This window comes from Aulonocara sp. 'chitande type north' Nkhata Bay, linkage group LG7, assembly GCF_057382095.1.
Source record: "Aulonocara sp. 'chitande type north' Nkhata Bay isolate Kocher_YH1m ecotype deep benthic linkage group LG7, A_spYH_male_GT1.1, whole genome shotgun sequence".
NCBI lineage: Eukaryota > Metazoa > Chordata > Actinopteri > Cichliformes > Cichlidae > Aulonocara > Aulonocara sp. 'chitande type north' Nkhata Bay.
Genome location: NC_141350.1, coordinates 19,183,380 through 19,207,672, shown reverse-complemented (window position 1 = coordinate 19,207,672; position 24,293 = coordinate 19,183,380). Strand labels below are relative to the sequence as shown.

At 39.7% G+C, this 24,293-nt stretch overlaps 2 protein-coding genes across 4 annotated transcripts in view; one reads left to right on the top strand and one right to left on the bottom strand.

Annotated features, from left to right (window-relative positions):
• The window catches only part of kcnq1.2 (potassium voltage-gated channel, KQT-like subfamily, member 1.2), a 180,586-nt gene extending 172,402 nt beyond the window's left edge, over positions 1-8,184 (bottom strand). For 2 of the 3 annotated variants that reach the window (XM_086299264.1, XM_086299266.1), the window contains exons 1-2: positions 7,946-8,184; positions 4,528-5,200 (exon numbers count right to left, since the gene is read on the bottom strand). In XM_086299264.1, the coding sequence (XP_086155390.1) occupies positions 4,528-5,021 (494 nt within the window). In that variant the 5' untranslated portion in view covers positions 5,022-5,200; positions 7,946-8,184. Of the gene's footprint in view, positions 1-4,527; positions 5,495-7,945 lie in introns of those variants that run through there. The other variant, XM_086299265.1, reaches the window with a different exon arrangement.
• A 1,139-nt stretch (positions 8,185-9,323) lies between these two features.
• mrps35 (mitochondrial ribosomal protein S35) lies at positions 9,324-24,218 on the top strand. Its single transcript, XM_086299262.1, has 8 exons — positions 9,324-9,599; positions 12,597-12,649; positions 12,829-12,996; positions 18,448-18,508; positions 18,604-18,743; positions 20,269-20,378; positions 20,464-20,533; positions 23,665-24,218. Exons 1-8 carry the CDS (start codon positions 9,467-9,469, stop codon positions 23,932-23,934), a joined length of 1,005 nt encoding a protein of 334 aa, XP_086155388.1. The 5' UTR covers positions 9,324-9,466; the 3' UTR covers positions 23,935-24,218.
• The last annotated feature ends 75 nt before the right edge of the window (positions 24,219-24,293 follow it).

Sequence of the window (24,293 nt, the reverse complement as noted above, 5' to 3'; positions counted from 1 at the left end):
TGGTGCAAATTACTGACCTCTGTCATCATTTTAGGTGGGGGAACTTGCACAATCGGTGGCTGACTAAATACTTTTTTGCCCCACTGTACATGTTTATTCCCTCTGGTTATGTAAAAGACTCAGAGGGAGTGGCCCAAACATGGAGTGGATCATTGCCCCAGGTTCTCTGTACACTGGTGAGTGTGTATTGCATAAGACTCTTTTCGGACACATGTCCACGTATGCTGTCTGGGGTCCAAAGGATTTCTGCCCACTTTGACTAACTCGGGCATCATTAGTGTGGCATGTGCCTGCTTGTGTTCCTGTCAGTGTGCTGGGCCCATATTAAATATAACTGTTTATATATTTCATCTAATTATCTAATGATTATGTGAATGTGAATAATTCATAAATTTCTGTAATCCTTCTCTAAAGTTTGTATGACCCAAGTTTACATGTCTCTGTATTTATATATATATATATATATGTGTGTGTGTGTGTGTGTGTGTGTGTGTGTGTGTTTGTGTGTATATAATATTCTGTAACTCTGTAACTTCTGTCGGTGCTGTGCTTTTTTGGAAACCGAATTTCCCAGAGGAACCCACCCGAGGGATTAATAAAGTTTTATCTTATCTTATCTTATCTCTCTTACATGGGGCACCTGGAGTTATTATTATTTAATTTTGGCAATAAATTAAAGAAATAAAATCTCATCTATCAGGGCCCATTTTAAATTTCTCTTTAGCCCAACATGGATGATGAGCTGTGGTAATGTGAAACCCACAAGTTAAAATCCAGGTAGAGTTAGAGCTGGGCGATAGAACGATAACGATATGTATCGCGATATAACTTTTACTCGATAGAGAAATTAAGCTATCGCGATAGACCTCGCCGCTCTTGTCCTCTAAAAAAAATAAATAAATAAAAAAAAATAAAGGTCAGCCAATCCAAATTAAGTAGCGCAGAGCCAACCAATCACAGCCGCAGCGTCACGTTGCGTGACTTGTTACTACAGCACAAGTGCCAAGCCGCACGTGTGTTTGTTTGGGAAGCAGCCAGCGTGCCGACTAGAAAAATCAACCGAGCGTGACCGAAGAGAAAACAGATGATGGTTCCAATGCCGGAGAGATTGTCAAACGGAAGAGCCATAGAAGTTCCGTAGTGTGAAGGTATTTCGGCTATTTCAAGTCTGACAAAAAACAGAGTAGCGTGCACTGTAAATTGTGCCGAAAGCAAGTCTGGAAATACAATAAACTGGTGCATGCGTCACACTGTGCGCCACGTTATTGTTTCGGTGAAATGAATTTCTACAATACTGTTACTGTTAATTCTACTCTCTGCAGTGTTTAAATGCTTACATATACACACAGTTACTGTCCCTCCACACATACGACTCGGTTCTGCTTCTATGCCCCAGCTTTGTTTACTTTTTCCCACCGAGGCTTCTAGACTTCTGATTGGCCAACATTTCGGCACGGTTAGGAATCTAGCGCCACCTGCTGCTTTGGCATGTTCATAGCAGCGTTTTCCTTCATTTCCGCCTTTATGTGTGGACGGGATTATTTTTTAAAATGAAAACGGAAAATCTCCGTTTTCAAAAATACCCGTGTACGTGTGGACGTAGCCTCAGTCTCTGACTGGAAGCGCTAATTCGTCATTCGGCTTTTGTCAGACTAAAGTAACTGTTAAAACTGTTTGAAAAGCTAAGCTATACAACAAGGAGAGATTGAGAATTTCCTTTTAGCTCTCAGTTTATTTGATATTGACAAAAGTTAGTCAGTTTTGTCTGTTCTTCTGTAAAACAAACTAAGATTTATTTTTAGAATTAATATTTTGTTTCTAAGTGGAATTGACAATTTAGTCTGTTTTGTTTGTTCTATTTTGAAACTTAAACGCTTTAGCGGCTGCCTTTTGTGTAGTTTGCAATATTTGTCTTTATTTATCTGAAAAAGTCTCATGTTCCTTAAGTACATCTACCCTGTTGAACTTATTATGGGAAATAAATATTTAAATAAAAACAAGCTGCTGATTATTTCACATTTTACTTGTGAGCAACGGCACATTTAAATCTTACAAATATAGTTATTTGGCTTATATCGTGATAGATATCGTTATCGCCTGAAATGAAAAAAAAAATATCGTGATATGAATAAATCTCATATCGCCCAGCTCTAGGTAGAGCTTATTTTTTGAACTGTGTTCAGACAAATGCTTTGTGCTACTGTAATAGACCAAATATCCCCGTAAAGCTCACCTTCACTTCTTTTTAAAACTTTCATTTAAGGATTGCTTGTAAAATGGGTTAAAGTCCTTCAAATAAAAAAAAAACTATACCTGTTGATCCAAAATCTTAAAGTATTTTTCATAAATGAATAAGCAAAATAAGTCCCTCAAAGTAATGCTTGCGTAGTCCCTTCACCATACTTTCCCTGTGCACATGAAAGACAGAAAGTACAGTACAGGGACAAGTTGTTCTGCTAAACAGAAGGGGATACAGCACCGGCTCAGGAGACAAACTAACACTGCTTAATGTGTAAATTAAAAGACCTGGAACACAGAATTCTGTGTTGTTCCAGTGAGAAAGAGGAAATTCACAGTACGGATTTAAAACATAAGACAAGGTGGACAATCACCTGGTCATAAGCAAAGCATTTGAAGGTGCCAACACTTATTAGGTGCTTTCATTACACGTATAGTAACACAAACACCTGTCGTCAACTTAAATGACATTACCAACACTTCAGCTGAGGTAACGCTATCTTTGCTTCACTTGTCTCTTCTTACATAATAATGGAAAAACGGCCCTTCTGAACACGTGATCTCAAGACCATCACTGGTATACTGTAATATCACATCTATAAACGGTCACAAAAATAACTAATACATTCTAGATATTATGAGATTGGTTTTTTTTGTTTGATTGTTTGTTTTTAGATATGGATTTACCAGCATTTTATTCTGCAGTCCACCCAAATTTCAGCATCTGCACATGTGCCGATTCGCTGGAAATGTCCCTGACCGTTGCACAATAAAGGCAGTGATGAATTAACTAACTAGCTGCATTGTGTGTGTGCTGTTTGTGTGTATGTCATCTTGATGTAGAGCAGGGCTTTTCAAGCTGACCTATTAGTGCTGTCATGAGTGCTGGATGAGGTCCTTTGTATCGTTGCTCTCCCCTGCCAAATCCGAGAAAAGGGACGAGGGATTGAATGGCCGCCGGCTATAGTCTTCGACACGTAAGAGTTACTTAAAGGAGCGTCAGTGAGGATCGGTTAGAAGGGTTTAATATTGAATGAAGAGCAGTCTCGGGTTCACTGTCACTGTTTGAACTTTAGAGCCTCAATTAAGGACGATCAGCAATGCAAACAGAATCTTTGCACTGTTTCCACGTATCTGTGACCGACAAAACTAATGAGACAGACTAATTCGACTTCTCTTCAAGCACAGCTTTACAGAGGCAGATGAACAGTAGTAAGCTATATATTATATTATATATTATATTATAATCTTATTTGAAATCGACATCAAGCCCAAATGCTGTCATCTCCGCAGACAACTTAAAACCACTCATCAGAATTAAGGTAAAGGAGAAAACATCTTTGAAATACAGAGACTTTATCACTGAGATCACTTTCCCAGATAGCATCGCTTCTATTTTGTTGAGTGGAGGAAGTTAAAATTCTGACTTATTTCTATTTTCCTTCAATGTGGTCTAAATCGTTGCCTTGTATTTGTGACATGTGCAAAGACAATAAAGTTGAATTCTATTCTATTCTATCTATGGACTCGGTGTGTGATGTGATGCCGGGCTCCTGAATAAATTTGAGTTCCACAGTTTCTAATCTTACCACTTCTGTTTTAAGTAAGCTAACTGGATGTTTTTATTTTCTTGTGACAGCTGAATAAGAGGAAGAAAATCGATGGATGAAGCTTTATCATAATATTTCAATTACTATTCAAAGGAATTCATTTTATTTTCTAGAGTACCTGACATGGGTCAGACAAAACATGCTTATGCAGCACAGCATAAAAAACTCTGCTTTTATGGATGAGTTCATTTCATCTGTTGACAAAACAAAGAGCAGAAATAACCTGGCAACTCAGAACCAGACGTGCGATTAGCCAGATCACATTGACCTGATTCTGCTGGGCTTTCTTAAAACAACCACCGACACACAGCAGGCCTAAAGACACTGCTCCTCCTGCTACCGGGAACCAGAGCCTATAACTGGAAGAAGAAGCGCTAGATGTAATTAACAAGAGAGCGTCTGGAGCTAATGAAATGACACCAGAGTCTGTTTTGTGAATCTTCTAACACTTCTGTGAAAGTTTGTACATCGTCACCCAGGTAATTTTCATGGGAGCCTATTCTTACTTAACTAGACTTTATTTTTAACCTTATTCACGTGGATTGAGATTTTGAGCACTTGCAACTCTCTCAGATTACCAACTGTACCTAACACAAGCTCATCGCCTTCTGCAATCGACTCACTTCACCTGTGAAGTGTGGACTTAAATCAGTGTGCACAGAAACTGACAGGTACTCACACAAGGAAGTGGTAGAGGAAGCACTTCAATCCAGCAGGCCTCTCTAGGAAGTTGTAAATATCCCCCTGCATGCTAGTCTTGATGTAAGGGCTGTGGAATTCCTTTTGATGATGACGCAGCCAGCTTGAACGAGGGAGAGGTGGCGGGATGGCGGTGAGAGAGGGCTGGCTCTGTAAAATCTGCAGGGCCGGGTCCTTTGTGTCTGCAGGCGGACAGCAGGGAATGCCTGATCCATTATTCACCGCCGCGGGCTCCGGTTCCAGTGAAACAGGAGAGTAGTGGCTCCTGTCAGGTGCAGGGGACCTGAGGGCTGTGCTGCTGGTAGCCGCGCAGGTGGGAGGCGCGAGGCCAACGTCCATCTCCTGGTCCAGGCTGATGCTGGTGCTGGTGCATCCGTTTGGGCTGCAACTTATGAAGGAGCTCCCCAGCCTGCTGCCACAGTCACGCTGCACCCGGCACGTCGCGTGAAAGGAGCGTGTCCGTCTTTCCCCCATGTCGCCCCGCGGGATGGTCCAGTTCAAAGAAGAGGGCCAAAGGGGAACAAAAAGCCTTGGGAAATCCTGATTGTTCTAGCGAAGGGAACAGGGCAGCCAAATTAAAAAACTAGCCAGGCATGGCTAGCTACCTGCTGCTGAGAAGAGTTCTCTTTGCTGGGCTGCATCTGTGTCCATACCTGCAGCAGAAGATGTTACATTAGTCTGAGAGAAAGCCTTATTATAACACTTGTTATTTTAGTGTCGAAAGACAAAATGATAATTGGATGCTGGAAAGGAGAGATACTCTTATAAAAAGCCCTTTTTGTATTATATCACCTGGATTAAATGATTGACATTGACAGCAAAAACCGAAACATGCTGACTCTAAAAATATTAACAGATTAGAATCTGACAAATACTAAATGTGGTTCCCTTTAGCCTGTTGCTTTTGAACTGTGACCATATGCGGATCAGGGATGTTTTATGCTTAGGGCACTGATGCTGATTAAAGCTTTTCATTGTGTAACTCTAATTGCCCTAGTTTTTGCTCTAAGATGCACCTTCAGAAGGTATAGCGTCATGGCTATTGCTAGTTTTTTTTTTCTTTTGTTTGAGACAGAAAGAAAATGAAAGTAAAGAATTCCCAGCAATATTCCTTTTAGCTCTCCCTGCTGCTTAGACCGCTGTGCTGTGACTTGTAAGCTGTGAGCATTATGAAAGTGTAACAGGCACATAATATTCCCAAGACCCGAGCGCACACTAGTTAATGTGGGAGTGACAGGTCAACACACTAGTCCATTTTCACCAGCTCTTTCTGATGGAGATTTTCTACCGGAAAAAAAAAAAAAAGCATCCTGTTAAGAGTATCGCTGATGGGTGTCACAACCTCTCTCCTCTTCCATCTGGAAGGCAATGCAGATGCGCGGTGTGCACTCGGTTACAGTTCAGTTTAAATTCAGAGAAAAAAAAAACGCAGTGTGTTTAGCAGCCAGTGACGGCATTTAAGCTTGTGCTGTCACAATGTCACCTTCAGCGCTGGTTACACAAAGTGTGTCACACCGCAAACGCTTAATCAACGTGCAACCGCCCAAAAATTAGACCGATTAAAGCGCTGGGTGGCTGCAACCACGTGAATGATTATTTTTGTGGCTTCTTTCTCACCTTTCTCCAACTTGTTTCTTATGTAGTCAGATCAAGGTTAAAGTTGTGCGTCTTTACTTAAAGATGCACACAAATTCACAAAAAAGTAGTCAGCTGTATTGTTTTATCATATATACATAATTATTTAAATTATATTTCTCTACTTTATATATTGTACTTTTTTTTTTGCACAATATTATTATAATTAGGTTATTCTGCATCTATTTATTTTTGCCTTGTCCACTCTCCTGCTGTAGAAATGTGAATTTCTCACCTCTGGGACTAATAAAGAATATCTTATCTTAAAAAAAAGAGCCCTTCTAACATAAAACTAATTTATGCTAAATGACTCTTCACGAGAGGTTGGTGGATGTTCCAAATATTGACAGTATTGATACAGATGTGTATTGTTATCAGATTGATACTATTGTAATAGGATTAATCAGAATCAGAATCAGAATACTTTATTGATCCCTGGGGGAAATTATTTATATATATATATATATATTTATATTTATATATTTATATATATTTAATACCGAAGTGCTTTAGTGGCAGGCATTTTTATATTCCAGGTCTCCAAAAAACTCTCTTTCAAAATACCTGAAAAGCTCAAAAGGGTGTTTTCTTGTACTAACTAATAATTTTGGAAAGTAATTTACTCATTTAAAGGTCATTAAAATGTGTTCAGAATTTGAGGATGATCCATCTCATAAATCATGCTCTCCCCTAAATAAGCTGCCTTTTTTAAAGTATAGATACTGGTATTGGCAATACTGTCCCTGTATTTACTTGGTATAGAATAGAATAGAATAGAATTCAACTTTATTGTCATTGCACATGCACAGGTACAGGGCAACGAAATGCAGTTTGCATCCATCCAGAAGTGCTTTAGTGATATAGATATATTACAATATATATTAGCAATAATATAGATATGTGAGTATATTACATCCGGTATCACACCAATACCAGAATGTGCAGTATTTACAGCACTACTCTTCATCACTTTAGGCCAGCACATGTTAATGTAAGCATTAAGGAAGTCACTGATTACAGATCTTTTAACTCTACACGAAGAAGGATCTACAGGACAGTTAGTAAGCTGTGTTGTCCATGTCACAAACAACAACCACCTGTGTGTGCATGGGGGCAAACAACCTAATTCTGGCAAGTCGACAACTTTCCATCTGACCAAATCAAAGCCTCTGCTTGCTATCATATGTACAATTAATGAATGTATAAACAGCGGGTAGGCGATATAGTGTCTTCTCTGGAAAGATACTCAACAAGGCGGTGTGATAGATGACCGGATGTTACCTAAAAGGATCGGAAAAAATAAAGATCTAATTGGAGGCAACGAGCCCCGTCCATATCTGTCCTCGGCTACGGTGGAAGTGATGACAGGAGCCACATGTCTCCCTTTAGATAGAGTTTCTACCTTTAAAAAATGGAAACCACACAGTCATGAGGCACACAATGAACTGCCAGACATGCATAGGCTGCTGTGGGACTCTACGGTTACAGAGTATTATGTGACTTTCCGTTAAACTGAACCGACCCATGTGGGTGGGCAGGTGGGGGCATATAACAAATCAAATGATAGCGTGTGGGCTTTTAAACATAAAACGCCTCACACTACCTAAAAACCTCCAACCCCCCGTCCATCTGTTAAACATTACTCCTGAAAGCAGCATAAGTGCGTAAATTCTGTTTTAATGAAAGTGCTGTCTCCGTCACTTAACACTACACAAACACTGCTGTCCTAAACAACAACGTGAGAATATTGCGTTAGACCTTACCTTTAACTTACACACCACAACTCAAGTTGTTTTCGGGGCACCAAGTTCCTCTTTTTCTGCTTTGTGTCACAGCAAGTTCCAGGTACTCGCTTCCTTCAGATAGAAATGATGCTCCAGCGCTCAAACACATAAGGAACGCCGCAAACACCGGGATGCCACAGTTCTTTAAGCGGCTGCAGTCTGCAGGACTTGTCCCTTTGAAGAGCATCGTCGCTTCTGCCAGGACACGCGATGCCTTTACGGGCGAGAGGAAATCTTAAAATATAATTAAAATATAGTACATATACCAGATTTATCGTTTTTGTAATAAGTTCTCTAACAACCAAGTGACAGTTATAACTTTGTTCTTGTTGTTGTGTTAATCCAATCGATATTTCTTCAGTCACTCAGTAAAATAATAGCGATGGCAAACAATCGATCACGTGCTGTCTATATCGAAAGTCACGCCCTCAAATATATTCTGATGCCGAAATAACAAACGCTCAGTTTTCAGTCACATTTTGATTTTACGAACATACCAGGTTATTTCATAAATGAACTGCTTGTTCAGGTGTGCTGGGGGTAATATTCAAAGCATATTTTAATGTTGTGAAAGGCTAATGTATTTTATTAGCATATTGTTACAATTAACCACCGTCACATGTTGTTTTTTTCCAATTAAAAAAGAAGAAGAAGCAAATCTAGTTATGGTAATGAAGAGAACAACCAAGGGAATACGTTTTTACTCAGAGGCACCAGAACAGGTTCATGAAGTCATAAACTTTACTACATATTTTGAATGTGACAGCATGACCACAAAGTGACGAATATGACGAAATTAGTTGCCCTTTAATCGTCATTTGAGTTAGAATAAACATTTATTAATACCTCATTAAATTAAATACAAATTAGATTTTTAATTCTTTTATTTATTTAGATATTACTATAGTAATGTATTCTCCAATATTTTAATTTAAAACAAAGTAAAGATAAATTACAAATACTTTTAAATGAATTATTGACCAGTTAATAGATACTTCAAAACGATTTCACAAAAAAAAACTGAATAAAAAAGGAATTTCAGAAACCATTTTCAAATTCCAAATTCATAAAACAGATTTCAAAATCTTTTTTAAAATACAGCCTTCCACACTTCCAATCCGTTAAGATATTAAGATGTTTAACACTTTCATCTTTTTGTTGTTGTTGTTTAGTTGTTTGCTTTGCAACTTTCTAATTAATATTTTCAAACGGTCTTTGAACGCACCCTATGTTTCAAAAAGCAGCAGCTGGCAGAGTCCTCTCACTTGACTCACAAAGAAACAGGAGTACCTCCATTAACATTGTAGTAGTATCTTATTATGACTGCTTTGTTAAAGTATCACCTACCATTTAAACCAGTGTTTACGACACGCGGTGAGCCGTTTCACACGTGTTCTTATCTAAACGCTTAACTGCGCCTGTGCTGCTCCGCGCTGAGTAAAAAGCTTCGCAATCGGGTTTGACCGTCCCTCGCTGGCTTCCGTAGTTCACTGAGAAAACATGGTTTCACGCACAAGCAAGACATTTCTGTCCCTAGGTCGAATAAATATCCCTCTCCTTGGATTCAATAAACCATCCGGTAAAGCCACATATGCAACGGCTCTGTCTATAAATTCTTCTTCTGGAAATAAAGGTGAGTTTCACTGTCGCTATAAGGGAATTTATGCCAATTCAAAACCATAGCTGCAAGCTAAGCTAACTGCATGAAGTGCTGTTATTAACAAGAGTAGCTATAGAATATCCTGTGTAGACTTCTGTAGCATCCAAACTTAGGTGACTAGTTAAACGAAAAGCGGATGTGTCTGGTGACCATGTCTGGGTTGTTGAAAGTCTTTGATGTCCTTTTGAGCTTCCTATATCTGTTTTTGCTTCACCATGTGTCACTACCTGGGCTGTCAGTGACCACACTGCTCATCACAATCAACCGAAAGATAGACACTTGCTGTAAATTATGGCAGATCATCATTACAAGAAAAAACTCTCCATTGCTCTCGCAAAAAGATGTGTAGGCACAGTAGCAGCAGAAGTACAAAGACATAGGGCTGCTCGATTATGGCAAAAATGATAATCACGATTATTTTCACTGAAATTGAGATCTCGATTATTTGACTATATTTATTTAACAATAACAATGTATTGAATAATGGCTTTAAAGATTGTCATAAAATAGTGTGCAAATACTGATAACAGTGCAAATGTTTGCAATATAAAAAATAAATGAAAAATGTAAACATCTATGTTTAGTGAACTTTGCAGTGTTGCTCTGTGGTGCAGCTATGACACTGTAGCAGAGTTTACACACTTTTTTAGTTTTTTTTTTTTTTACCTCTTTTCAACCAGCGGCAGTCACTCTCCTCTCCAAATAACTTCTGCTTAGCTTTCCGAGCTTCCGCTTCCCTCGGGTCCCCTTAATCAGTGGTCCCCAACCCCCGGGCCTCGGACCGGTACCGGGCCGCGAGAGTTGAGGCTCAGGTGTGAAATGTATAGTTTTCAGGGTTTTTATCGGTTTTCAGCGTTATTTTGTTATCGTTTTTATCGTTTACTCGGTTTTCCTTGGTCTTTTCATGTGTGTTAGTAATAATGTTTTCGGTACCGGTACTAGTTTTATTTTGTTGTATTTATCTGCGGCACCTTAAAGGCCGGTCAATGAAAATATTGTCGGGCATAAACAGGTCCGTGGCGCAAAAAAGGTTGGGGACCGCTGCTCTTAATTGTTGTGACACGTGTTCGAAATGCAGAGAGGTGCGCTCGATTTGCCACACGGAGCAGCGCGAGAGTAAAGTACGAGGGAGGGGCTAATAATCGGCTCAGTCATTTTTAATGATCGTTGAAAGCCCAGATCGTAATCGTGATTAAAATTCGATTAATTGAGCAGCCCTACAAAGACAGATACTTATAGACGGTCTATGAACGAAGGCTCCTTTATCCAATTTTTCATTCCACTCCTGAGAAAAGAGAGTAATGCCAAGGCTAGTTAACTAAAACCAAAAAAGTAAAGGTAAATTTGAAAAGAACGTTTCAGTTAACCAAAATCAAATTAACCAAAAATAAAAGTAAAAACTAGATTCTATATTTGTTTATATAGCTCCATCTGTCAATAATGGTTTCACCAAGGTGCTTTATATTGCAAGGCAAAGACCTTACAATTAATAGAGAGAGAATCTCAACAATCAGGCAAGCTGCTATGAGCTAGGGCTGGGCGATATTACCCAAAATTCATATCTCGATATAGCCCCTCCTGGCTGCATGTCGTTAGCGCGGTTAGCTCGCTAACACGTTGACACCGTCCAGCCCCACGCACGGGGCGATCCGAGGTAACTCGCTAACGGAGATTTTCCTCTTTCATCTTGTCATTGCCTGCAGGTAAAGCTATGGGGGAGGGGGAGTTGTGTTCAGTGAAGGAGAGGCGAGGCCGAGTAACGTTGCGTAGAGACATAAGTGGATGAAAGAGAGGCAAACCTGGGCTCCACAAGTATAATTATAACGTAACATAGACTATATCGATATAAACGATATTGTCACATCTTATATCTCGTATGAAAATATATCGATATTTTTAAAAAACTCGATATATCGCCCAGCCCTACTATGAGCAAGTGCTTTGCAAGAGTGGGAAGAAAGAACTCCCTTTTAACAGGAAGAGTAGACCCAGGCTAAGGGAGTGGCAGCCACCTGCTAGGATACATTGTGGGGCTAAGGGGAAAGAAGAGATAAAATAATAGTTAAAGTAGCAGCAAAAGATGGTCCTAAACTTTAATTACCTCTGCCAAGGAGGTTATGTTTTTGGTAGCGTTTGCATGGCAGTCTGTCTGTAAACACGGTAGTTCGAAAGGTTTTGAATGGATTTTGATAAAACTTTGTAGGTGTGTAGAGCAGAGACATGTTAATCCATCAATGTCTTCAAGGTCAACTTAATGATTTATTGATCAAAAATTGAGAAAAAGCATTATAATGCAAGAACTGAATCTTACAAGTGTGGTATGTGTTGTCAATGTATAGCAAGTGCTGTATAAAGATTTTAACAAATTGTCACATTTGACCTCTGACCTCCTCTTCAAGGTAGATTGTTTTGAAGGTTAGTGTGATAATAGTGCTATATATAGCTATTTAAAATGATAGCTTTTCAGACTGATGAGAACATGTTGGCATGGGATACTTCTTCAGTATAGTTTACTCATTTTGTTTTTATTTTGTTATGTTCATTATAATAACAAGTTATATTCAAGTACATCATTTACATACATGTAGAGTGATAATAAGAATAATTTTTAGGTGTTTAACTCAGTCAAACACCTTTTTCATTTGATATTTATTACTTAACAATTAAATGAATGCTACACATTTACTTTATCCATATAAGAAATACATATACTAAATTTATTTAAAAGCAAAGTTAACTGAGTTCTTGGTTTACAGTGGTTTATTTATCTGTGCATTGACAAACTGAATTAAGAGCAAAAAAGCAAAAGTGAAACAAAGGTCCTGCATACAATACACAACCTACTGTTTGTTAAGAGTGTGTGATCACAGATAAAGTTGCTAGATGTAGTCTAATGTTTAACAACGTTGTGACATTTACTCTATTTGAGTGTTTTCATAAAAATAAAATGTATATGATACTTTATTTTAGGCCTTCCAGACAGAGGTGGTAGAGGACCCTTTGTTCGAAGGCCCAGAAGAGAAGTGAGTGTGCAGCTTTTATCAAAACTGAGTGTAACACAATGCATGCACTTTGAATGATACGATAAAAAGTTGCCATTGTGGCTATACAACAACCACCACAAAAAAACAATACATAAAGACACACACAGGCACGATTTTTTTCCTTCATGGTTTCCTTTGCACTCTGTGTGGGGTTAAAGGCAGGGGAGCCCAGGACAGGAAAGATGCCAGTGGATCAGGACTGGACTGCAGTTTATCCATCGGCCGCGCCCTTCAGGCCAGGATCCGTCCCCCTCCCTTTGAGGATGGGGTACCCTGTGAAGGGGGGCATTCCTCCAGAGAAGAAAGGCAATTTGGAGCTAATCAAGGTCAGACCTCATTACTTCCAGCATGCCCTAAAGAGGCCCTAAAGAAAACAACATTTTCTCCTCAGATAAAGTGATAAATATGCACAAAGTATGAATTAATCTGATAAAGAATGACAGAACAAATGGTTTTGTGATGAACTGAATGATTATTTACACAACATTTAGCTGCACACGTTTGACTCTGGGCTGTATCTGGATGTATTCTCTTTGTTTATCTTTGATGGTTTGAGTTAATTGAAGCTGGCGAGTGCTCCTGCAGTTCCAGTTGAGCCCTTTTTGCTCTCCTGCATGGCTTTAGTCGCTGTATCTCTGTGCCCGGATTACTGAGCTGCTATGTCCAGACACCAGCTGCTCTATCTGGACTCAAGCCACTTGCAGATCCGCTAGTTTCACCCATCACAGCTGGATATCTGCAGCATAACAATATTGATTTCATTCTCTCAGCTCATCATGAGGAGCTAAACTGCTGTATGTCCCTTGGTTACGCTTGGTGATTTGTTTTTTTCTTTTTTAATTATAAGTCATAGATGGGTTTTTGTGTAATCGTTTGCCACGACTGTGAACCATTAAGTTTACTTTGGTGTCAGTATAGGATAATTTATATAATTGTTTGTCTTATAATATCCTTCACTCAAAAGGATCAAGCGGATTTTGTTTTTCACTTTGTTTACATGCCCTTTAAAAGCAGCGTATTCTGAACAATTCAGTGCTGAATGTTTTTATCTAGAGCATTATAATGATTCTGTGTTTGAAATGTGTCACTTCTATTTTCTGGGATGTAGATATTTCTGTAACTGCTGTCCAACATTTTGGCCCATAGATTTATATATTATATACCTTACAGTTTCCAGCATTTACATTGGATAGCATCTATATGTTTGTGTTTTACTTTATGAATGAAAAGATGAGCAATCCATTTTTAGGGGCATTAAGAAACTCAACCTTTTTATATAATTTTAAACATATTTATACATATTTAAAGCCTTAAACCATATTTGGTTTGCTTATCTTTCAGATCCAGACCTTTTATCTTGAAAGGTCGGGTTCAACCAACTTATTCTAATATACACTTTATGGATCCTCTTAATATGATTTGTACAATAAGATTTTTTTTGTTTTTTTCCAAGCTTTTATTTATGCAGATCTGAAAATGTGCAAGTAGATCATAATAGCAAAAACATGAATATGTGGAGAATGAGCAAAAAGTTCCACCAATAAAATTTTAAAAACAGAAGATATCTGTATTTAGGGGCACCACAGTGATGTAGTGGTTAGCACTGTCACGTGTTCAAATTCTGTTCTGCTACTCCAACATCCTCCATTAATTAAATCAGAACAAACACGTAACACCTCCAACAGGGGTTAAGGGTGAAGATGGTTTGAACTCGGTTTTGATATATTCTATTCAAAAGAATAGAATTTAGAGGGCCTTTGTTTATCATCACTTTAGTGGCCTCCCTCTGCAAGCGGAGTGTTGTGGTGGATCAGTGAGCATAATGATGTGCTTTCAGTAGGAGAAAAGGGTATAAATCAACCATTCAGCCGTCATCTTCAGCTTATCTAATTCAGCGTCGCAAAGGAGCTGGAACTTGTCCCAGCTGTCATAGGGCAAGGGGTGGGTTACATCCCAGGTGTCATAGGGCAAGGGGTGGGTTACATCCTGGACAGGCAGACAGTGGAACTGATCAGTATAGTTTTTTTTTTCCAGACTGATACCGATATTTGATGATTTAAAAATTCCAATATTCTAATATATTGGCCGATATTTTTTTCCTTTGTTTCAGACGCACAAAAGATATATATAGCTAGTCATAACGTTTGTTTAATATATTATATTGCATAGATATATATAATTCATCTCTAGATAACATAACGATGCAGTTTAAAAACAGGGAAGTTACAGAGTGCCCCCTAATGGACAAACTATGACACATCAATGCTTATTCCCACCTCTTTTACTTTTTAAATTTTCATTTTTGGCCATTGTAAATGCCAATACCAATTTATTGGGACAAAGCTAATATGGACTGATAACATCAGGCTTTAGTGGTCATTCCCGTGCAGGCCTGACAGACAGCCATTCATACCTACAGCAATTTAGTATTGCCAAATACTATTATGTGCATGTCCTTGTACTGTGGGAGGAAGATCAAATACCAGGAGAGAACTCCACAGGCGCAGGTAGAATATGGAAACTCCACACAGTGAGGCTCCACTTTTATTTATTTTTATTTTTTTATTGAAGTTATCTTTTGTGTCTGGCATTTGTTAACGAGTTATATTTGATTGAAATCGACTCTCACTGCCTCTGTCAGTTCAGTTGGTGGTCCCCGATTCCTCAGTTCAAAAAATAAGTTATAATGGATGACTTGATTTATTGGCCAAACATTGGTGTTAGCTGATATTCTTTTTGTTCATTGTCACTGGCCCGTCTGTGGTTCATGTGATCTTTACTAATGGCAGCAGCTAATGCTGAATTCATTTTGTAGCTCTTACATCTGGGAGAAATTCGAAGGCTTGTGTTCATTTACAGATAGATGGAGGTTAAAGTGCCTCAAAACGGTTTTTACTCATTCGCAATAAAGATTTCTTTAATCTTTCAAACAAATATGGGAATGCCTAATAAAACAAAGTAAACAAGAAAAATCACCTTTTTTAAACATCTGTACCAACTCAGTGGTTTAAAATCAAAGCATCTGGCTTTTCTTGTTACCATGCTCATGTTTTATCAGTAAACTGCTTTCAACTGCATCTTTCAGCTTTTTGTTGATGTTCTAACTTCTTAACACATACTTTCTGGCGCCCCACTTGCTTGCAAATCAGCTGATGCAGCCCCAGAGATTTGCTTTTGAACACTCACGTGAAATGGGTGATGTTTATGTCTGAATATAATTTAAGCTCTGTTGTAAAGGTCATGAACTGTTTGTCATCTATAGATGAATGATAGTTTGGACGTAGATTGTATCATGCAGATCATACTCAGCTGTTCTAAGGAGCTCAGACTTGGCGGTAAAGAAATCTATTCTAGTGTGTGTGCAAATATAATGTGACATACTAGGGCTGTTCGATATAACGAAATACATCGGATGACGATATAAAAACGTCTATAGTTTCATTTTACGCAATCGTTTGTTTTGTGCGGTCGCAAAATAAACTGTTTACGGCAATATTTTTTCATCGTTTTGATGGTCACTGTAGTGGCTATATTAATTTCTTAAAGTTCTCTCTTTCTCTTATATTTTATATAACCACACTATGGATGGACAAGCGCCTGTTTTTATGCATTGTCGTTAGCAACAGCGACGGTAAGACCGTCGCGTGTCCGCTTGTTTATTTTCAACATAAACCTTTCACAATAAAGCTCAAGATCCTGTTGAGACTTTTCAAAATAAACTGAATCACGTGAAAGAGCAGATTATTTACGGATGAGAAGTAAAAAACAAACTGAAGGCCAGACAAACTCCATCCATCCATCCATCCTCATCCGCTTTGTCCGGGGCCGGGTCGCGGGGGCAGCAGCCTAAGCAAAGAGGCCCAGACCTCCCTCTCCCCAGCCACCTCCTCCAGCTTATCCGGGGGAATACCAAGGCGTTCCCAGGCCAGCCGAGAGATATAATCTCTCCAGCGTGTCCTGGGTCTGCCCCGGGGCTTCCTCCCGGTGGGACATGCCTGGAACACCTCACCCAGGAGGCGCCCAGGGGGCATCCTTGTCAGATGCCCGAACCACCTCAGCTGGCTCCTTTCGATGTGGAGCAGCAGCTGCTCTACTCTGAGCCCCTCCCGGATGGCCGAACTTCTCACCCTATCTCTAAGGGAGAGGCCAGCCACCCTTCGGAGGAAGCTCATTTCTGCCGCTTGTATCCGCGATCTCGTTCTTTCGGTCACTACCCACAGCTCGTGGCCATAGGTGAGGGTAGGGACGTAGACCGACCGGTAAATTGAGAGCTTTGCTTTTACACTCAGCTCCCTCTTCACCACGACGGACCGGTGCAGCGTCCGCATTACTGCAGCTGCAGCCCCAATCCGTCTGTCGATCTCCGGCTCCCTTCTCCCATCACTCGCGAACAAGACCCCGAGATACTTGAACTCCTCCACTTGGGGCAGGAACTCATCCCCGACCCGGAGTGGGCACTCCACCCTTTTCCGGCTGAGAACCATGGCCTCAGATTTGGAGGTGCTGATCCTCATTCCCGCTGCTTCACACTCGGCTGCGAACCGTTCCAGTGCGAGCTGGAGGCCCTCACCCGATGAAGCCAACAGAACCACATCATCTGCAAAGATCAGAGATGAGATTCTGAGGCCACCAAAGCGAAAGCCCTTGGCTGCGCCTAGAAATCCTGTCCATAAAAATTATGAACAGAACCGGAGACAAAGGGCAGCCCTGGCGGAGCCCATCACCCACCGGGAACGAGTCCGACTTATTGCCGGCAATGCGAACCAAGCTCTTGCAACGGTTGTATAGGGAACGAATGGCCCGTAGCAATGGGCCAGACACCCCATATTCCCGCAACACCTCCCACAGGACACCCCGAGGGACACGGTCGAATGCCTTCTCCAAGTCCACAAAACACATGTAGACTGGTTGGGCAAACTCCCATGCACCCTCAAGTATCCAGACAAACTCCTTCATGATTTTCTGATAGAGAGCAGAATTCATGATTCCATCAATTTCAATAAGACGTCCAGGTTCTGATGTAGCAAAACAGCCACACATCATCACAATACCACCACCATGCTTGACAGTTGGTCTGATGTTCTTTTAATGAAGTGCTGTGTTCGTTTTATGCCAGATGTAACAGGACTCGAACCTTCTAAAAGGTTCCACCTGTGTATTGTCAGTCTACAGAATATTTTCCCAAAAGTCCTTTGGGTTCATGGAGATGTTTTGTTTTTTTCAGCAGATGAGACCAGGGTTTGTGTTCTTTTTGGTCAGCTGTGGTTTTCACCTTGTAACTCGTTTTTTTGGTCTCTTTCTTATTGTTGAATCATGAACACTGACCTTAACTGAACCAAGTGAGAACTGTAGTTCTTTAAGTCTTGTTCTGGGTTATTTTGTGACCCCCTGGATGAGTCGTTGATGGACTCTTGGACATGTTTATAGGCCAGTCACTCTTGGGTTATTCTCCATTTGTGGATGACTTTAACTGTGGTTTGTTTTATTTTTTGTTTGTTTTTTTAGCCTGCTTCACTTTGTCAGAAAGGTTCTGTTCAAGTTAACCCAACTTACCCACACCCAAATTTAAAAATGACATTTTGTATTTACTCTGGTTATCTTTGACTAATATTGTTTGATCTGAAGCATGTAAGTGTGGCAAATATGCAAAAGAACAAAGAAATCAGGTAGTGGGCAAATACTTTTTCACAGTTTGTAGACTTGCTGATTTAAGTTTGCCAAGAGAGTGAAATCAAGAGAGGGAAAGTTTGTCACGTTTCTCTTTTTCTCTGTTTCAGATACCAAACTTTCTACATTTGACACCAGCAGCCATTAAGAAACACTGTGAAGCTCTGAAACGTAAGTTCATATTTTACTAATCTAGTTAGAGAAAAGCAGTTTCTTTCTTTCATTATTGTTCAGCAGCACATTTAAATGCCTTTCTGTGCTATCAGCTTTCTGTACAGAGTGGCCCTCTGCCTTGGAGACTGATACCAAGTGTGATGAGCATTTCCCCATTAAATTAGAGAGCAAAGAGTATGTGTCCGCTGGCCCTTCTCTCAGAAACCCTTCAGCTCGTATCGTCCATCTCAGAGTGAGTTTTGCCATTTTTACTTGATGCTGACTTTAACTGGGTTTTGTTAATGTACAGGTGATCAAAAACCTCACATGTAAAATGAGATTAAAGATTTACTGGGATACATAATCACCAGCTGACATCGTGTCTGTCTGACTTCCTAGAAAGATCTTCATCGTCTAGTGACCTAAAATCTGCAAAATGATGCTATTGAGTCAACAGAGAGATTAGTCTTTGGTCATTACTTTATATTTCCTGTGCCAAGGCTCTGTCAATATTCTTGTTAATTGTTATGGGGTTTTTGGCAACTTTTTAGTTTTCAATAAAAGAAGTAACAACATTTTTTTTTTAAAAATAATATTTGCTGAGACATTTTAATATTCTTTTTAATCCCCCTCCCAAAACTAATCCATCAATATGCAATCCTTCCCTATGAGCAGGACCATACATGGAAATGCACGTCTCTTTAACTTAACTGCAAGAATCAATTAAATGTAATAAATAATGCCCTCTTAATTGTGAAGTTACTGGGCCTGTGTTCTATTTTACAGGGTGATGTTAAGGGTAGAGGAGAGAAAAACACAACTTCCTTCAGCTGAACCTTGACAAACAAAGCTGTTGTTTCCTTGTCCCATTCTATCACACTGCCTGTAGTCATTTTAACTCCAAAAAGTGCCAAAGAAATCCTGCTTTGCATCACAAACTGCCTTTGACAAATGTGCGATTTCTTTCCCAGACTGGAATGTTTGGGGTTTGGCTTTTTTTTGTTTTGTTTTTTTTACCATTAATCGCCAGCCATCTGCTCCTGACACATTGCCTTAGATTATATCAGCAAGGTAGGAATTAAACAGTAATCCAGGTGGATTAGGCAGGGAGATAGATTGAAGGGCAAATCTCACACAGTTAGATTCCAAATCTAGAACAAGTTGACTAAGCCCTTATTTGTAAGAGGTGTGGGGGGCATCAATATTTGAATTAACATATATTTTCTATTTTTGATTTGTGGTTTAATATTTTATAGGAGGAAAATCCTGGAAATCAATTCTGTGACAGAGGTTTATTTATGCTGGACACACAGTCTCAACCATTGTAGCAGCTCTGTGCATGTTTGTAACAGCAGTACCTCAGTGCAGTGCACAAAATAAATGTTCACCTGTGCTTTGTATTACCTATAAATGGAGTAATGTTGCATTGTTCAAAGCAGAGCCATAAACAATGTAGTGGAGGTAAAATCTATCATCTCTACAAGCAGCTTATGTGATTCTGGGACACGGCATGTGTTTGATCTGTAAAAATTATAGGGTTTTTTTAATCCACGCAGTCTAAGCTTTGCAAAGGTTAAAAAAATAAATATTACATATTGCAGTTCAGACTTTAGGTTTTATTCTTAAATCCTTAGAGACAGATGTATGGTGGAGTTATAGCACATAAGCACATCACATTTGCCCTAATCTCGTTGTGAACGTCTCTTTATTTAGTGAAGTGTCACGGAAGGACTAGATTTAAATTATGTGGTAATCTATTCACATCTTCAACTTTCAAGGTAAAGCTGTCCAGTTTGAACTTAGATGACCATGCAAGGAAGAAAATGATCAAACTCCTTGGCGAGAGATACTGCAAAAACACAGATGTCCTCACCATCAAAACTGACAGGTAAACACCTCTTCCTGAAAATATAGGGTTAAAAGAAGATTAAACTGATGTCCTCGTACATTTTTTTTCTTCTCCTCTCTGCTAGCTGCCCGCTGAGACAGCAGAACTATGACTATGCCATGTATCTGCTCACAGTTCTCTACCACGAGTCTTGGGTAAGTTGTACATTTTTCTTCCACTCTAACTAGTTCTTGTGTCAACTGAAGGGAGGTCCGATAAATTGGCCTCAGTGACTGAATACTGAAGGAGCAGTAAACTGAGTGAGTCGGACTTACTGAACTCACAGTTTCAAACAGGATATCCATGGTAAAAGTCTTCGGCCCAACTCCGCAACTCTACCTGGTGTTAGATGGGATATTTGTGCCTTTTCTACGTCCACTTGAGTTTCTCTTTTTGTTTTCTAACCTTTTGTCTTCTTTCAACAAGCATCCATTCATTTAAAGGCCAGGTGCTGTCTGGCATTACTCGTACCCTCTACAACCCGCTGTCACTTTTAACGCATTTGCCCTGGAGAGGTTTTAGTTCAAATGCATCATGATGTCTTACCTAATGCACCACTCTATGCAATGTACAAGTGTCACAGGGCCTTCATCAGCGGAGGGTTCTTACTTGATCTATTTTTTGCCATTATAAAAAGATATGTAATTTAAAATAATTGCTTTTTAGTGTGGATATGTGAAATATAAACACAGCGCTGATGTGGGGGAGATTTTGTGTGTTGTCTTGTATATTTGGTTTATGAGGACAAAAGGCAAAACTTCAATATTTTAGAAAAAACAGTATCTCCTGCACTAGATACCAACAAATTGGTACCTTAGACCATTTAGCAGAAAAGCCAGTGAAGTCTTATTTTGACGGCATTTCTTTTTCAGATTTCTAATATTTTTATATTTGTAGCTTCTTTTCATATGAAATCCCTTCTTTGTCATGATCATATCATGATCACCCCAGATTGGAATAAATGCAGTGCTGAGATCTTGAGTAACCCCCTTTCGTTATATTTTGACTTTCTTATACATTTTTTAAAAGTAATCCTGAGCAATAGTTCTGCAGCATTTCTGAAGGTCTTTAAAATAATCTTCGGGTATTGGCTACTTTTTCACTAATTTTCAGACCACTTCCAAAGGAAATTTTCTTTTTTAATAACCTCCTAAGACCTGAACTCTTTCATGGCATGCATTTTTAATTTCTCTTTGCTATTTGGGCTGATTGGGACCTGATGAATGTAAAAACAAAGAATTACTTTTTTTTTTCTTTTTTTTTTTGTGCCAGATCCACACATGAGGACATTAGTTTAAATTTTGATAGAATATGAATCATTCAAGCACAACAGGTCAAGTAACTTAAGGGGCTAAACCATTGCTGTGTCTACACATAACAGATAATTAGCAAACAACTGATTTTAATTGTATTTTTAGGCACTTTGTTAATAACAGCATGTCACAAAACTGCTTAACTTGTTCCCATTTCTTTAGTTGAATCTGCAGTTACATCTACAAATGTAAAGTATTTTTGTAGCCACGAGGTGGTTCCCCAAGAGCTACTAAAACTTGGCATATCTTGACATGGTGTGCAGTGTTTCCCTAAAAAAATTTGAGGAAAATGGGAGAGTAGAAAACAAGAAGTGTCCTAAAAAACTATCGACAGCAGATGAACATTATCTAAAGGTCATGTCCTTAAGAAACGAAAAAAATCCAGCAAACATCCGACACGGACCCAAAACATTTTTTGACCCTTCAGTTGGTCCATCTATTGTTCACTGAAGTCTCCTCAGAAATGGTCTCAGTCGAATGACAGCTGTCAAGAAGCCATTTGTAAGGAAGAGAAACTGGGTCAAAGCCTGGGGTACACCAAGTTACACAAAAACTGAAAATGTTTTCATATCGTTTCATCTTTGGTGGCATTTACGTACAACTAGCAACATGGCACACCTTTCACTGTGGGCAATCTTGTCCATCTTGCTTAGTGATCTGAGAGACTAAAGCCCATTAGGGAGGTAGCAGAGTTGAATGGGCAGAAGGATGGCAAACAGCAGCATTGTCCAGTTGACATTTACCCACAGAAGAGGAGAAAACAGACTCCCCTCTCAGGTGTTGACCTTGATACTCATTCACATTAAGCAAACCATGCCACATCGGAGAGGTGTGCCACCAGGCCAACAGTGCTTAGGCACTGTTGGCATGAATCTGCAGCCAGCCACATAAAAGAGCACGATTGTGCAACCTCTGCCTTTAGGAGCTCTTCCTGACATGGCTTAGCCAAAAAAAAAGAAAAAAAAAAAGTTTAAGTTGAGAAAAGGCTGTTAAAGCCAGGAAGCAAAACACTGTCCACTGCCCTTTTGAACACACAATGGAAGGCACAGTGCTTGTCCAGCAGGCTTGTGGAAGCTGTGAGAGTGGCGTACTGATCAGGTTGTAACGATAGCTCACAAAGGGGCCAATTGTTAGCAGCCACCGAGGTGATTATATCTCCTCAGTCAGAGAGATGGACTTTGCCTGTTAATTCCAGTGTGTGCTAATTCAGGCCAGCGTTTGGGCTGACCGCTCAAAGCTGCCTCCAACATGCACACGCATTTACCACTAAGAGGCACTCTGCCTGCTTTTGTGCCCGCATGCCTAGCACCTGTCATTTCAAGAAACTGGGGGGCATTTAACCCACTGGTGAGCTATCAAATATCCTGCCTGTTGATCAAACTACTGAGCATTGCATACAGCAAACATCACAACACTTTGCATTGTTTTATTTTGTATTAATCTCTAAATGTGGAAAAATAAAATGTTAGAGCGTCAGTGTGTCAGCTGCAAACCCACTCCAAAAAATGTAAAGCTATTATTCATTAAGACTCAGTCACAAGAACTGCTTCATGCTTGTGATTAACAGTAGAATAGCTGCTGCTTACCTATTCTGAAGTATTGATTGCTCTTCAGTCACTAGATCTGGACTTGCTGGAGACAGCATGGGGATCAAATATACATATATGTAGCTAATGATGGTCATTAACCTCCAAACACCTGCGAGCAGGACCCTGTTGCTGCCCTGCTTTAAGCTGCTGCACAATGGGTCGTATTGTTCTTCAGGGAATGTGATGAGAACGAGACAGGCGGCAAACGGAGAGTTACATATGGGAAATACCATCTCTGTGAGTGGGAATTGCTGGACCAGAACTCCAATCAAAATGTGGCTTGAATTACAAATCCAAACTTTCTTTTTCTTTTTCATAATTTAACCTGTGGTCATTTGTTTTGCTTGTTTAAAGTTAGAAATGTTATTCTCTTTCTTTCTTTAGAAAACTGAGGCCTGGGAGGCCGAGAAGACTGTGGCAGACATGGAGGACTACAGTTGGGAGGACAGCCCGTCTCAGAAGAATATCTTGGATGTACTCCTACGCATGAAAGTGGCAGGAGAGGGAGATGGTGAAGAAGTGCGACAGCAGCTGCTGGGAAGGAAAGACGTTCAAGACTATAAAGACTCGGTCACACGGCTGAAGAACGAAGGGGAGAGCGAGAGCAGCATGCTGCAGTACAAAGAGGCAGTCAAGAAAGTATTCAATATGTAATGTCAGTGAACAAGAGCAACAAGAAGAAACATTTTTACATACTTGGAATTGTCCCTGTACATAATGCATCAGGATATTTCAACATCATGGGTCTGAATGTGTTAGTTGTATATATTTTCACAAATATTCACTGGCATGCGAGGAGGTCATTAATACAAAGATAAAACTGTATGCGGAGTGTTTCATGACAAGGCGATGCTTTAACGCAATAAAAACATACTGTAAGAGTTACTGTTCTAACGTCTATCCCTTTCCCGCACTGTGAATTCAGAGAACAGCACCCCGTGAATGCACGCTTTCACCAGCAAGCTGTTGAAAGGTACTTTTAGTTTCATCTGTGATCTGTGCACTTTTAGGTC